This window comes from Pelodiscus sinensis, chromosome 4 (assembly GCF_052426305.1).
Source record: "Pelodiscus sinensis isolate ZL-2025 chromosome 4, ASM5242630v1, whole genome shotgun sequence".
Classification (NCBI taxonomy): Eukaryota; Metazoa; Chordata; order Testudines; family Trionychidae; genus Pelodiscus; species Pelodiscus sinensis.
Window position 1 is genome coordinate 99,029,989 of NC_143055.1, and position 16,110 is coordinate 99,046,098.

General features: G+C 44.4%; 2 protein-coding genes across 16 annotated transcripts in view; both read right to left on the minus strand.

Moving 5' to 3' along the window:
- The window catches only part of ADAD1 (adenosine deaminase domain containing 1), a 31,083-nt gene extending 23,745 nt beyond the window's left edge, over positions 1-7,338 (minus strand). The window contains exons 1-3 of one of the 2 annotated variants that reach the window (XM_006125601.4): positions 7,264-7,338; positions 5,867-6,071; positions 853-1,041 (exon numbers count right to left, since the gene is read on the minus strand). In XM_006125601.4, coding sequence (XP_006125663.3) covers positions 853-1,041; positions 5,867-6,059 — 382 coding nt within the window. In that variant the 5' untranslated portion in view covers positions 6,060-6,071; positions 7,264-7,338. Of the gene's footprint in view, positions 1-852; positions 1,042-5,866; positions 6,072-6,778; positions 6,920-7,263 lie in introns of those variants that run through there. The other variant, XM_075929843.2, reaches the window with a different exon arrangement.
- A 3,373-nt stretch (positions 7,339-10,711) lies between these two features.
- Positions 10,712-16,110, minus strand: part of BLTP1 (bridge-like lipid transfer protein family member 1) — a 222,200-nt gene continuing 216,801 nt past the window's right edge. For all 14 annotated transcript variants that reach the window (XM_075929830.2, XM_075929833.2, XM_075929841.2 and 11 more), the window contains 2 exons: positions 12,804-12,969; positions 10,712-11,436 (listed from right to left, as the gene is read on the minus strand). In XM_075929830.2, coding sequence (XP_075785945.2) covers positions 11,220-11,436; positions 12,804-12,969 — 383 coding nt within the window. In that variant the 3' untranslated portion in view covers positions 10,712-11,219. The remainder of the gene's footprint in view (positions 11,437-12,803; positions 12,970-16,110) is intronic.

Below are 16,110 nucleotides of genomic sequence, written 5' to 3' on the forward strand. Positions count from 1 at the left end.
ACATGCAGCCAGCAGGTGGGAGACAAAACAAAAAAGCGGTTAATATAATGGTATTCTGTTGATATGTGTTTTAGTAGTTACATTCCTGGTCTGTCATTGCTCGTTAAAAGTGCTTTCATATGGGTGGAAATCGGGTAAATATTGCATTTAGCAGAAAAGACTTAAATGGGTCCTATGTGCTGTATAGTTTTGCCTTCATCTTTGTATTCATGCCCATCAGTGTGAAAGAAGTTATTTGCATATATAATTGCATGTATTTGCAACCACACTTACGTTGCAGCCCTCGGAATGCACTGTGAGTATCATTGTGGTGGCCCCCGGGAGCTTCCAAAGTTGAATAGCCCTGACCTTAAGCAATGTACACACACACACACACACACACACACTAGAACAGTGTTTCTCAAACTGTGCTCCGCAGAGCCCCAGGGATCCGTGAGACATCTCCAGGCTCTCTGCGCGGTTGACAAACTGGAAACATCGATAGGTACGTGTTCATACAATCAGTGGACCGCTGGGGCTCCGCATAAATTTTTACACATGTAAAGGACTCCGGAACCCAAAAAGTTTGAGAACCGCTGCACTAGAAGAACTAATTAGTGTCTAAAAAGTAGCAGAAAAAAGCTTCTAAAGTTCAAGGTATGAGCTTTATTCTCTTCTATAACTGATTTGTAATTATCACATTAACCACTTATGGGATTACATTAAAGCACAGTAAAAACTGATGTTAATACTACATATTATACAACTAACGTTTTTCATAAAACTAGTTTCTGCATCAGCTAGTCACACCAACTCCATACATTGCAAATTCATGAAAAAAGGATACTTTTTCTTAAAAACTGAAATATTTACCTGTTGTAACAGTTTCCTTCAAGTCTAGTTGAACACGCTGCATTTGTGCATACTGATACAAGGCAGATACTGGGTTTATCTCCCCACGTTTATATTTTAGTATAAATTCCTTTGGTATTTTCTTCGGAAGAAGAGAAGTGATTGGAGGAGAATGGGCTGCTTTGGAATATAGCAAGTCTGAAACATGACCTAAAATATATTTGACATTAATATGTAGTAAGTTAAAAGCAAAATATAAAAGTATGACAACAGTACTGCAGCATCTTAAAAAAGGCTACACGAAAGATTTAGCAATTTGCATTTTATTCTAACTGAAGAGGTTTTTAAGTATTTTGATAATCCTGTAAATATCAGAGCCCACCCTTTTGAAGACACTAAGTCTTGTTCCTTGACTAGTAAATCTTGTAGTTTGAAGTCAAACTCAGTCACATATAATCCCAGAATCAGAGGCCACGATTTCCAGAGATTGCCTATTTATCTGGATTTAACAGATCAGCATTCGTTTCACTGCATACAAAAACAGCAGAAACACAATCCATAGTTCTTTATTACATTATCACAAAGGGCAACAGTTTTTGCCTCATGATGTGTGCCCTCAGGTCAATTTTAGCTGGTTGTGCAGGTGTTTAGGATACTGCACTGGTATTTCTTTTTCACACACACACACTCACACACTTTATCACAGAGACGTAGACCATCTCAGTCTAACAAACTCGATTATTTTTGCAACAAAACACTGACCAATTATCCAAGTGTGTATTAAGCTTTAAGCACAGGAAAAATATTTTTACCAAAAAGTCACAAAAATGTTATGTTCAGTTAATAAATACACATAATACAGGCACCTATGACATGAACTAAATGCTGCATCTGAACTATACAAAATATGAATTCTTCAGTTATAACAAACATATTGATATGCAAAAACCTCATAACTAAGACTGACTACTTGCTAAAATCTTGAACCCCCCTCTTCGAAAGATACATACAGGCAGTCCCCGAGTTACGCGGATCCGACTTATGTCGGATCCGCACTTACGAACGGGGCTCTCTCGCCCCGGAGCTCGCAGGCAGCGGGACCACCCAGAGCGCAGCGGTCCCGTCACCTCGACCTCCGGGGTGAGAAAAGCTGCTCCGGGTGCCCCTGGTCTGCTGGGGACCGTCTCCAGCAGACCAGGGACACCTGGAGCAAAGCTGGGGAGGCGCGGGACCCCTCCTCCTCCCCGGCTTTGCTCCGGGTGTCCCTGGTCTGCTGGGGACCGCCTCCAGCAGACCAGGGACACCTGGAGCAAAGCCAGGGAGGCGGAGGGGTCCCGCTCCTCTGAGGCTTTGCTCTGGCAAAGCCTCAGAGGCGCGGCACCCCGCCGCCACTGCAGCTTTGCTCCACGTGTCCCTGGTCTGCTGGGGGGGGGGGCGCAGCTAGTGCGCCCCCCCCCCCCCCCCACCAGACCAGACCAGAGCAGACTTTTGTTGTGGACCCTGGGGTAGAGCAGCTGGGGTGCTGCCGGGTTGGTCCTGGCAGCCCAGCTGTTCTGTCCCAGGCTCGAGATTCAGCCGCTGTTGAAACTGATCAATGGCTGATTCCAGGAAGCTGGGGGCAGAGCAATTCTGCCTCCAGCTTCCTGTAGTCAGCCTCTGGTCAGTTTCAGAAGCAGCGGCTGAATCTGGAGCCAGTTCCGACTTACATACAAATTCAACTTAAGAACAAACCTATAGTCCCTATCTTGTATGTAACCCGGGGACTGCCTGTATACAAAGGGATCAGGGAATTTGTTACTATCAAACAAAACTATAGTTAAAATTCTCAACTTTCTCTGCAAAACAGGACACACACAAAGTATGTTTTATACATTCCAGTGTACTTTATAATGAAGGACTGTGAATGCATAGACTCTAGATGGGCAGACCTCTGCATGCACATGGATCCTTCCTGCACGAACAAAGCATAAGTTACCATAATGCAAGGGTGGGCAATAAGCCAGAGGCGATTTACCAAGATTAGCACTGGCAGGCCACCAGTGCTTTATTTACTTGCTCATCGACAGATATGGCCACTTGCAATTCTTGTTAGCCGTGGTTCACCCTTCTCAGCTGCTGTGAGCCACTGGAAGCGGTGTGCAAGCGGTGTTTCCAGCAGCTCCCATTGGCAGTGAACAGTAATCTGTGGCCAATGGGAGCTAAAAGTGGCCATATTTGCAGACACGTGGATAAATATAGCATTGGAAGCTCCCTGGGGCTAACCGTGGTGAACCATATCTGGCCCATGGATCTGCTTACTGCCTACTGCAGCCCTAAAACAAGAGAGATTTAACAAGTTTTAACCTTTTATTTGCCCTCAATGTCTTTTTTTAAATGAGGAGTTCTTTGACACCTGAATAACTAACATTTATTTGGGCATAACTTTTTGTGAAGAAGTGCAGAAGTAAGGATAGTAGTACTGTCTTCCTTCCCTTAAAAAAACAACAAACAAACAAACAAAACCCCCAAAACCTTGCAACCCTCCACCCACAGCTCCCTTTTGGGTCAGGATCCCTGCAACACCAATTTCAGAGTTAAGTATCTGAAATCATGACATTTACAATTTTTAAAATCCTACGAGCTTGAATTTGACTAAAATAGACTTTAAATATGGTAGAGCCCTATTTATGAATTTGTTAAATAGGACTGGTTCCTGTACGGACCCCCTGGTGGACACTATTTACTTCTCTCCATTCTGAGAAACTGACCATTTCTACCCTCTCTTTCTACCTTTTTTCCAGTTTACCAGTCCATGACAACACCTTCCATATTAGCCCATGGCAGCTTACTTTGCTTAGGAGTCTTTGTTGAAGGACCTTTCAAAGACTTTCTAAAAACCTAAATATACTAGATCTACTGGATACTCCTCCCCATGCTTATTGATCACCTCAAAGAATTGTAGTAGATTAGAGAGGCACAATTAAGTTCTCTTTACTAGGGATGTCAATGAGTAGACAACTACATGGTTAACCGATAAGCTGGAAGTGGGGAGGGAGGGGGGGCAGAAGGATGCCAATATGTGTGGAAAGACAGCTTCTAAGCTGGCTCTCTGTGCTTGCTGGCTCCATGGACCTGCCTGTCCCACCCCCCATGATGTCTCCTACAGACCCCCTCTCCCCCCACACACACACCGGGGGCTCCCCAGGACTGCAGCCGGAAAGCACTAGCTGCAGGCCCCAAGGGGGACAATTGAATAGTTGTGTAACTACTAAATTTTGATGTGGTTAAACAACTATTCAATTACATGCTATTTAACATGCATACCCTTTACAAAGTAATAGAGATGTAGCCGTGTTAGTCTAGTCTAGCTGAAACAAAAAACAGGACTATGTAGCACTTTAAAGACTAACAAGATTGTTTATTAGGTGATGAGCTTTCATGGGCCAGACCCACTTCCTCAGATCAAATTGTGGAAGAAAATTGGCATAACCATATATACCAAAGGGATACAATCAAAAAAAGTGAACACATGTAAAAAGGACAAATCAGAGGTTTCTCTTTCAAGTCTGGTGTTAAAATGCTTTTGAAGCAGGATGCAGGTAATCAAGTCGTTGAGACAATGCCCTTTCTGGTTGAAATGGCAAGAAACTGTTTTTTCTTTGTGATACTGTCTGATATCTGTTTTGTGTGCATTGATTCTTTGACGAAGTGTCTGAGACGTTTGTCCAATGAACATAGCAGACCGACACTGTTGGCACATGATGGTAAGAATCATCTTGAAGTTAGGTGGTTGTCTATAGGAGACTATGGGTCTGTCTCCCAGAGCCTCTCGGAGTGTAGTATCCTGTTCCAGTATAGATTGTAGTTTATTGGTAATGTGTTGGACAGGTTTAAGTTCGAGACTCTAGGTGATGACAAGTGGTGTTCTATTGTTGGTTTTCTTGGGTCTGTCTTGAAGTAGATGGTTTCTGGGTATTCGTCTGGCTCTTTCAACTTGTTTTTTTTATTTCTCCAGATGGGTAATTGAGGTTTATAATTACTTGGTCTCTGTCAGTGGGATTAGAGCAGATGCAGTTGTATCCAAGGGCCTGGCTATAGACGATGGATCATATGGTGTGTTCTGGATGGGAGCTGGAGGCATGTAGGTAACTCTATGAGTCAATGGGTTTTCTGTAGACAACCACCTTACCTCAAGAGGATTCTTACCAACAACCACAGGACATACCACACTAATACCAACTGTGGAACTTTCCCTTGCAACAAACCCCGTTGCCAGCTTTGTCCACATATATAATCTGCTGACACCATTACTGGACCTAACCAATTCAGTTATAAAGATCAAGAACACATATTCCTGATCATCCAGAAATATAATTTATACCATCATGTGCCGACAGTGTCCATCTGCTATGTACGTTGGACAAATGCGTCAGACACTTCGCCAAAGAATCAATGCCCACAAAACAGATATTAGACAGTATTACAAAGAAAAAACAGTTTCTTGCCATTTCAACCAGAAAGGGCATTGTCTCAACGACTTGATTACCTGCATCCTGTTTCAAAGACATTTTAACACCAGACTTGAAAGAGAAACCTCTGAACTGTCATTCATGCTTAAATTTGACACTTTACGCCTGGGTCTCAACAAAGATGCTAATTATCTTACCCATTACAAAGATAGCTTCCCCAATTATCAGGTTCCCCAATTATCACCTCTATTATCATTAGCTCACAGACATTAACCTCCACCCCTCAGTTCTGAAATCTGATTTGTCCTTTTTATATGTGTTCACTTTTTTTGATTGTATCCCTTTGGTATATATGGTCATGCCAATTTTCTTCCACAATTTGATCTAAGGAAGTGGGTCTGGCCCACAAAAGCTCATCACCTAATAAACCATCTTGTTAGTCTTTAAAGTGCTATATGGTCCTGTTTTTTGTTACTCTTTACAAATACCATGTTGACTCCCCCCCAACAAATGTTCATCTAATTGAACTAGTGTGGAAAGGCCACTCCTAGGAGCAAACAAACTTTAAAAAAATGAAGAGAGAATACCTGTGATTTGAGTCACCTTAGACACTGAATTTGGCATGTTATTTTCAGAAGGTGAAAACAGGCTCATATTCAAAGGGTGTGGAGATGGCTGTGGAGGGTCTTCCAGAGGGGGTTCAGTTGGCAAGTTCTTTTTTAGCATCTGAGCAAAACTGGGTACCTTGGAACCCTGAAACCAGTCTTTGTTGCTAGCCATTTTTCCATCTACCTACAAACCACATTTAACCAAGAGAGAGTTTTAAGGCTACTGAATATTGCCTAGCCAAAATTAGACCATTTCCCCACAACATGAACGTTACATTCCACGCCTGCTGCTTCTTTCGGCTAATAAATGAAGTTACTAAATTCACACTAATAAGAGCTGAGGCCCCAAGTTGGATGGGGCGGGCGGGGGGGAACGAGCAGAACATCGGCACCCAAACCAACTAGGCACTTTCTCCCCTTCCTCTGAAGCCACGATGTGAAAGGCAACTGTCGGGCCGAGTCCCAGGACCCCAGGTTATTAAGAGCAATGGGGGCGGAGGCTGTAACTTTGCTGCCCACGCTCAGCAAAGGGAGCGCCCCACGGGGCTGGGTCAGGCTCTAGCCAGCTCGCATGTGGCTCAAGCGAACAGGACGGGAAGGCTCCTTCCTTCACTGTGCGGCAGACGCCGCGGCTCGCCAGGCTCCCCACGGCAAGGGAGCGCAGCCTAACGCTGGGGACGGGCGCAGCGACGGGCGTTAGGGGCGAGCAATGGGGCTGTTCCCCAGGGGGAAGCGCAGGTCCGCGGCCACGGAGACGAGGCGACCCCGCACGCACCCCGGGGCCCTCCCCGGCCGCACGGCGCGAGAGCAGCCTCTCCGGCGAGGTACGTCTCCCTGCTTCAGGCCCGGCTGCCCGCGCCACCTAGCAAAGGGGGAGGGGGGAAGAGATACCCCGGCCGCGCGTGACCGCCTTCCCCTAGCCGTGGCTTCGCTCCACTTCGCCGTCAAGGGGCCGCGAGGGCGCGCCTCGCAGAGCCTCGCTCTCACATCACATGACCCGGCGGCCAACAGCCGCCGGCCGAGCGCGTGCTACCGGCTGGCAGGCCCGGCTCACGGCGGCTCAGTGGGGGGGGAGAGTCGGGCACGCGCTCGGCCCAGGTCGCAGGGGTGTCCCTGAGCTCGAGGGGAAGCGCGCGCGCGGCAAAGGGACTGTTAAGGTGCCAACACCCTTGCCCTGGGTTGCCAGGTGTCCGGTATTGACCCGGACAGTCCGGTATTTTTGGCTCCTGTCCGGTAAAAAAATTCATTGAATAGCGGACACTTGAGCTGTCCAGTATTCTCTCAATGTTTCCCTGGCAGGAGGAGAAAAATCCGGGCACCTGGCAACCCTAGAAACACTCAGTGCCCGGCCTCCCTGCCCTAGCCCCCATGCCTACCTGGGTCACCAAGGCTGCCTCCACAAAATGGCTGCTGGCCAAAAGACCTAGGGGAAAGCCAGGCTTCCCCTGGGTCTTAGTGCTCAACTAGTCCCCTCTTCCTATCCCTGCACTCACTCTTAAAGGGGACATGCTGTTTTAATGATTTTTTTTCTTAAGTCATTGGAATCTTTTTTTTTGCTCCACAACATTGGTCCCCCCCCTATTTTTCCCTTCAACAGATTTTTTTCCCATTTTTCTGAAGGGGGGGGGTGTTCAGTATTTTTGTTTCAACCATCTGGCAACCCTATCCCGGCCCTGGAGGTAGTCTGGGTGGTGGGGTATGTCCTGGCTGGCAAGTGGCCTCCCCTCCCCACAGAGGAGAAAGGGTCTCGGTGGGAGCAGCTACTCAGGTTCAGGTGCTTTGCCAAGCATCTGCCTCCGCTTGGGTGAACCGGACTCTCCTTCCTGAAGCAGCCCTGCATCCCACCCAGCAGAGGTCACACACCCTTGCCCTGGAGTGGGCCCAGAGCGAACGTTGGTAACAGGACCAGTGTGGCACAGAGCAAGCCTGGGCGCTGGGAGGTGGTAGCTCGGGGTCATTACGGCCTCCTCGTCCCCGCCTTGGCACTTTCCTGGGTTGGGCTCTTTAAAATTTAGTGAAATGACGCCAACCACCATTGGTCTGAGGCACCAGTTGCTACCTGGCACCCGCTGCTACCTGGCACCCAAGCAGTTCTGTGCTAGTGACTTTTAAGACTATTCCCCACGTACAATATTGGGATAAGTTCAAACAAGTGACCTCGTTTTCATTGCCCCGGGTTTAAGTGATGATAATCCAGAGTGCCAGGCGTTACATAGGAAGAGAAAATATTAGAAAAAAATGGTTTGTCTTGGCTACCAAAAAGGCACAGTACTATGTCTGTCCTGAGATGAACAAGCAGATTGAAGGACACATTTCAAAGTCATCTGGCCAGAAGATTTTTGTGTGTGTACAGCTGTGTGTGCCTGTACAGAAATTTAATTGATTTACCATGCATTGCATTGTTAGGCTTTAAAAAGGTATAATAGATCTACACCTCACACTGATCTAACACACTGAGAAATTCTTAGTAATCCTGAGAAGAGCGAAGAAACTTCTGATGTTCAAGTGCTAGAAGTCTTCTATATATTTGAGTTTATTCAAGAACCTTCTACAGGTAAGAGTTAGGATCACCCAATGTGGAACACAGCTTCCTCTTATAAAATAAAGCAACATAAGGATTTGGTTGTGCCAGGAAAATGGGATGTGCCTGAAATGGGATTGCTTCTTATAAAACCATATAGAAAAGAGAATCACCAGGCAGGTGAAAGGGCCTGGCTAAGGGCACACACTCATTGCTTGAGCCCTAAGCCCTCCCCCCCCCCATATCCACTTTAGGGAGAGCACAGGGACTGAAGCTTCCCCCCAGGTTTGTACAGGGGAAATTGCTGGTTGATCCCCTTTGTCAGAGGGCAAGGGGAAAGTGTAATTTGCTATATTCCTCCCTCGGGCTAGGGAGTTCACTGGGCAGACTTTGAGCTGTGCACTTGGCACTCACTCCCTGACAGGAAGGGGAAAGAGCAAGCAGCCCTGATACAAATTGGGGGAGGAGGGGAAGGAAGGGGTTCCCTATTCCATCTCTCACACCCTCCTACACAGAATCCCTCTGCCCACAGTCCCTCCTCACCTCCAATCCAGACTCCTACACTCCACGCTCTCCCAGCTTCCTACCATGAGCTCCTCCTAAATGACCTGAGCAATGTTGGTGTAGTTGTCAGAAGTCACCACTGTGGTATCTTGATAGGTATACAGGCAGTCCCCGAGTTATGTCGGATCCGCACTTACGAACGGGGCTTTCTCGACCCCGAGCTCGCAGGCAGCGGGACCGCCCAGAGCGCAGCGGTCCCCCCACCTCGACCTCCGGGGTGAGAAAAGCTGCTCCTGGTGCCACAGGTCTGCTGGGGACCGTCTCCAGCAGACCAGGGACACCTGGAGCAAAGCCGGGGAGGCAGCGGGGTCCCGCGCCTCTGAGGCTTTGTCAGAGGAAAGCCTCAGAGGCGCGGGACCCCGCCGCCGCTGCGGCTTTGCTCCCAGTGTACCTGGTCTGCTGGGGGGGAAGGGGGGCGCAGCTAGTACGGCTAGTGCGCCCCCCCCCCCCAGCAGACCAGGCTTTTGTTGTGGACCCTGGGGTAGAGCAGCTGGGGTGCTGCTGGGTTGGTCCTGCAGGGACCTACCTGGCAGCCCAGCTGTTCTGTCCCAGGCTCGAGATTCAGCCGCTGTTGAAACTGATCAGTGGCTGATTCCAGGAAGCTGGGGGCAGAGCAATTCTGCCTCCAGCTTCCTATAGTCAGCCCCTGGTCAGTTTCAGCAGCAGCGGCTGAATCTGGAGCCAGTTCCGACTTACATACAAATTCAACTTAAGAACAAACCTATAGTCCCTATCTTGTACGTAACCCAGGGATTGCCTGTATTGCTCTCTCTACTGAGAACTTTTCAGCTGTGTGCATCTGCTCCTTCTGTATACTATGTTAGTTCTGTGAAGATAGGAGGCTATCTTGGCATCAACCATGCTAGCTAAGACCATAGACTCAGATAAGATCAGAAGGCATCTTTCTGAGGCTTATTGTAAACAAAGCACAGTAATAGCACAGCAATACTCAGAATGGGTGCTCATGACAATGGACCCAGCTCAGGCAGTAGCAGGGGATTCTCCACTGCTCCTAGGCTGGACAAAGTTAAAGTACCCCAACACTGATTGACTGAGATCATCTATGATACACACCTTGCATATCATTTTACACATTAATGACATGTTTGTTAGCTCCCCTTGTGCTTTCAGTCCTGATATTTCGGACAAAATAACACTTATTCATACTTTTGTGAAACCATTTTATTGTGTGCTAGGTTGGGGTATCCTTGTACTATCCTGGTGGAATATATTTACATGTTCCATGTGTTTTAGCAATACTAGTGCTGAGTTCACATCATGGATGCTCACTGAAGGCAAATGTCTGCATTTGACAGCGTCTGCCTGTTACTCTTGTTCACTTTGGATCAGGCCTCAGTCCCTACACCAGGCCTATGTTCAGGCTCTTTTTCTCCCACAGCTGTGTAAATGTGCTAGTAAATAAATAGTGTCCAAAAATCATGGCTTCCACAGATTTGTTGAAGGCTTCTAAGGTGGTGGAAGGTAGGTTTTTATTTACAGCTTTGCATTGGATAACCTGTCAGTTTTCTGTTTCATTGTTGATGGATGGTCCGTCCCCTAGTTCTGGCCATCCCTGTCCCATTACATACATCTCAAGACATAACAAATATTGAACTTTTTTTCCCCCTTTCTACTTGCACAATTAAAACTCAAGTATAATCTGGGGGAAATCACATATATGCCACTAAATACCTTATTACTACTTTTTTTTGAGAGAAAGGAAGAAAACTAAAAAAACCACCCAACCAACCTTATAACAGTTACTGTTTTTTATTACAAGTGTAACAAACTTAAAATTATTTTTAGCACTATGACAAACACAGTTCCATAAATTATATACATACAGTAATTTATACAAGTCTACATTGACAAAAAAGTCAGGAACAGAATCACATTAACAAGGGTTTGTGTGTTATGGCCAATAAAAGTTATGAAAATTCACAGTTAATCTGCACACATTTTAAAGATGCAGGAATCATATTGCACATAAAACTGTTAATGCTAAACAGTAGATTTAGAGTATTTCACCTATTCTTTCACAGACTATACATTGGTCATAATCATGCATTACTTTACCACATATAGAATGGTAATGTATACCACTGTAAACATTTTCAATGTAAGTTTTAAATAGAGTAGCAAAAAAGCTGTTAAGTTTCTCTTTAAATCATACTTAAAATAAATTCTTATTATACAATATCAGTCCCAGACAGAATGGAAATTATGGTGTTGTCACAAATTGTATCTTCAGTGTTCTTCCTTGTCTTTTCCTTTCTTTTCTTTTTCATCCTGTAGAGCAGTACCAAGTTTTTTTATAAGGACTGATAGAACTTTGTCCAATGGGTCCATTACCCCACGTTGAAGCCACTTAGGAATAGTAGTCCTGGCATGATGAAAGCCCAATTTTTGAAGAATGTAATCAACACCCACTGGGTCAATCTTTCTTCCAGTCCAAGAGATTAATCTATAATACAAAAACAAAACAAAACCCTCTCTGTGTTAAAAGTGTAAACATGGCACAGCAACTAGAACCTTTATGTCAGTGTTAACTTGTGATGATCAAATTTTAAACATTTTTACTTCTAAATAGTGAAAGTTCAACAAGCATTTATTTCAGTCTCAGCTAATTTACATAACTGCATTTTGTATTAATATCTTTTTTGAGGGACTAGATAATTCTGAAGATCACAGATATAAGTCATCTCTGGATCCTGTTTTAATTTGGACCATGTTATGGTTTACTAAAAATAGTTATCTAATAGATGTTTATTAGCCTAGGTAAATTGACTTGGAGGTCTCATAGTCCAATTCTTAGCAGGCAAGTGTTCACTTAGCAAAACATTATAGTCAACAGTACTTGGTGCCTTTGTAAGTCTCAGAAGAGACCAACAACTGGAGCAGTGATTCCGATTGGTTAGAGATGAAGTGTTTATTTAGGTGCACAAAGGGTGCCTGTATACTGATCCCTTGTATGGGAAGTTTCATCAACCATAGAGTAAATTTTTAATGGGAACTATATTCATTCTATAATAACTTTTGAAATAATTCTTAGCAGTTGCATTTTCATTGTGTAAATTGAGAAAAACCTCTTTCCCTCTCTACATAAAGTTTCTTAAATAACATCATTAGGAAAAGCAGGGGATCTATCTAGCTGACGGTCAATAGAAAGTGAATATGTGAAAGACACATTTCTCATTTGAATGTCCCTCAAGTTATTTTGTAGAACCCAGAGTGTTACACATTTTAAAATTAAAAAAAAAAAGTTTGACCCCCAACACCTTGCATTCTCAAGAGAAAACATACTGACAGAATAGAAGAAAGATTGTAAATTATTTTAAAATGGGAATTATAGATTATTATTTGAACAATAGCAGAAAAAAGGTAAACAACAGTTTAATGTGTGGTCTGCTTAATCTTTGAGCAACTGAGAACCTTGCTGTTGTATGTACAAGAGTTCTAAGTAGTATAACAGTCAGTGCCTTTATCCAGTAGCTATTCTCAAATTGGGTTTGTCAGCCCTAATCGGATTAACCATGCCTCTGATTAGACCTCTTATGTATACACCATGATTCAGCAGATTAACAGTTGCCTATGGTGAATGATGGTATTACTCAGCATTTGTTACCTAATGACATTTCACATACTGTAGTGTCTATCAGCATCTAATAGCCAAAGCAGAATCTGTGACAGGTTCCATAAAGCTAGATTCCTTTAGTAGATTAATTATCAAATTGAAACATATGGTTTGAAGAATAGCATCTGCAGGTAATACTTTACTCTGACAAAACAAATGTAAAATTGAATATACTACAAAATAAGCCTGCTAATTACCTGAGCGTGGGTTCCAAATGCCAAGTATTGCACATAAATTCTCTCCAGTCTACAGTAGTGTAAGCAATGCTTTCTTCCACATCTCTCTCAGTGGAACTCTCATCAAGCACAATAACTGGACTTTTCTGTCCTGGTCGAGTAGACAAGATACGAGGTGGAAAGATGGCTACAAAACGGGGGGGGGGGGGGGGGAGAGAAATGTTACATTTAATTCATGGGTATTTCTTCATGGCTCTGTTTGGTTTTGGTAGCAAAGTGCTAACTTCATTCTTAACCTGGATACTTCTTACTACAACAAGCATTAGGAATACAATTTTAAAACTCCTTTACCTTCCTTTAAGAGCGAGTTACACAATATAAAAATAAACTCTCAAATGCTCAAGTCTAATAAACTATAAATAACTTAATGATTAATGTAATGTTTATTGTGGATGTATATTTTAAAGTTTTCACACTAAATGTAGATGTCTGTGCAAAACACTGGACTTCTCACAGGCCAGAAACTCATGCATTTGTAATTCACCTCTCAAACACATTGAACCTTGATATGGACACAATAGCAAATTGAAAGCAGACCATTATTCCTTCTAATTTTTCCCACTCCTGAGTGGAATGAATTTTGTTATGTGCACCAACATGGAGGTGATGTGCGACACACCACTTTCATCTGCTACACATAGCAAAATTCATGTAGCAGGGGTGAGGCCAAGGGGCTCTGAGCATGGAAGGGGACTCAGATCTGGAGCTGGGAGTTGGGATCCAAGAATGTGAGGACTCTGGCTGGGAGGTGTGGGCTCTTGGGTAGAACAGAGGGTTGGGGTGCAAGGACTCTGGGTTGGTGCAAGGATTCTATGGTGCGGCTGGGGTTGAGGGGCTCAGGGCTGGATCAAAGGGTTGGGGTGTAAGACTCCAGCTGGTGGAGTGGGCCCTGCACCACCTTAGAGCCCGCACCTGCAGTTGGACCAGGGCCTGCACTCCCAGCCAGACCAGGGCCTGCACCTCCAGCCTTGAGCTCCTCATATCTGGCCCCAGATAGAGTGGGGTGCATGGGTGTAGGGGCTCTGGGCTGCAGCAGGGTGGCTCTGGGGACAGGCCACCCGGACCATGGTTGCATTTGGGCGAGGAGACAGGCACCTGATTCAGACTATTCGTACCCCAGCCACAGCAGGCTGAAAACTGGACTAAGTTCAGGTTGGAGCAGCCTTCCTCTCCACCTTTGATAGGTGCCTCGCGTGCCTCTGTGGTGTTCATTAGGCAGATGTGTAGCTTACAGGGAACTTAGGAACAGACATGTGCATTGAATTAAGTATCAGGCTATAACTTTTATTAAACTTTAGCAAACGGGAGTGCTCACTGCCCATGACCCATATGGTCCTCAGGCATTTACTTGGTTCCAGTACAGGGATTATATGGCTCCTTATAATCAAGGTTAAGATGGTGTCACAGTTATTTTTAGTTAAAGCTGTGGACAATAAACAAAAATTCCTGGGCACACGTGGCCTGTCTGACATTTACTAAAAATAATATAAGGGGAGGGGAGAGAAGGAGTCTGACCGAGTATGACAGCCATAGATAAGTTACACCAATTATAGTCAAGTTCTCCAGCACAAAGGTTAAATTTTAGTCATCTTTCAAAGGTTTGTTAATTCTTTACCTTTTTTGTGAGAACAAGGAAATTAGGTTTTAGCTTTCTAGCTTCAAATAGGGATATAAAATCCCCTTTGTTTAGTTAATTCGCTAAAAGTTAAGTTTAACTGATTAAACGGAGGCAAGCAAGGGTTACTACAGCGAGGCTAAGCGTTCCCCACCTGTGATAATGCCTGGTGCCAGGCTCAGCCGTGAATGAGGGCTGCTCCAGCTGGGTTGAAGCACCCCTACCCATGGTGTGCCAGGCAAGGCTTGTTGCAGGTGGGGACTGCTCGGGCTGAGCTTGAGTACCCACCAGCCACAGTAGGCTCTGTGGGTCTCGAGCAGGCCACTGCCCGCAGCGGGCTGCTCCAGCCCCCATTGGTGAACTGGTTATCTATTAACATCTCTAGCTTCAATCATTTTTGTCAGCATATACATTGAGTGCACAATATTGAATAGTTATTTTTATATTAGTTTACATTTGATAAAGATTAGAGGACTTGGTATTTTAATAAACTAATACGCAGATCTTCTATAGCATTTTGCACTTAACTGTGTGGTAGATAAAAATTGATAATTTTAAAAATACTTTTATTTACATTTTTTAATTTTCACTTTTACATTATAATTACAAAATAAACATCTTTAATATAAAAGGTGAATTTATTACAAAATATGTTAAGGCCTAAACTTATAATCTATTGAAATATTTAAATAAAAAATAAATATGTTGAATCCATGAGCCTCAAAGGTGTTTTCCCCACTTCTATCATGAGATCAAGCTTTATAAATATGGCACAAAAGGTTGTGTACTGTGTTTAAAGCTTATATTGTTTAATAAAATACATTTTGTATGCTTTTTTGTGTGTATATAATTACATTTCAGTTACCATCCCATTACAGCTTGACACAAAATCATGAAAAAGTTCTAACACATAGTAAACATGCAACTTAACATATCATTCACCATTTTCTAATATACTAAAACTGTACAACTAAGAAGCATCTAAAAATAAGGAACTATTGCTTAAATTAGGGATGTAAGTGACTAGACCACTACCTGCTTCCCCACCCCACCTTGCTGCCTCTATCACAGAGAGGCAGTAAACAGGCAGGAGCAAGAGCCGGTGCTGGGGGGAGGAAGGGGCGGCAGAGACACAGTGGAGAAATAGTGCAAGGGGGACTGAAGCAGTCCCTGCTCGCCCTGTGTTCCCTGCTGCTCTTCTGCCATGTAAGTGGAGTAAGAGCCGTGGGCGGCTCTTACTACATTTAAAAGGCAGAGAAGCAGCTGGGATAGTAAGTACTCCCACCTCCCCTTATCCACTAATCAAGTAGTCGATGGAATCGATTAGCTGATTAATCAAAATTTAACATTCCTAGCTTAAATAAAAGTTTATAGTTATAGTGCACCCTCCCTCAGTAGCAAAAAGTTGTACCTAATCTAGTATACAGGTATCTGTGCCTCATCTACTCTACAGGTAAATCAGGGTATGTCTACACTACCCTCCTAGTTCGAACTAGGAGGGTAATGTATTCATACCGCACTTGCTAATGAAGCCCGGGATTTGAATTTCCCGGGCTTCATTAGCATAAGCGGGGAGCCGCCATTTTTAAATCCCCGCTGCTTCGAACCCCGTGCAGCGCGGCTACACGGGGCTCGAACTAGGTAGTTCGGACT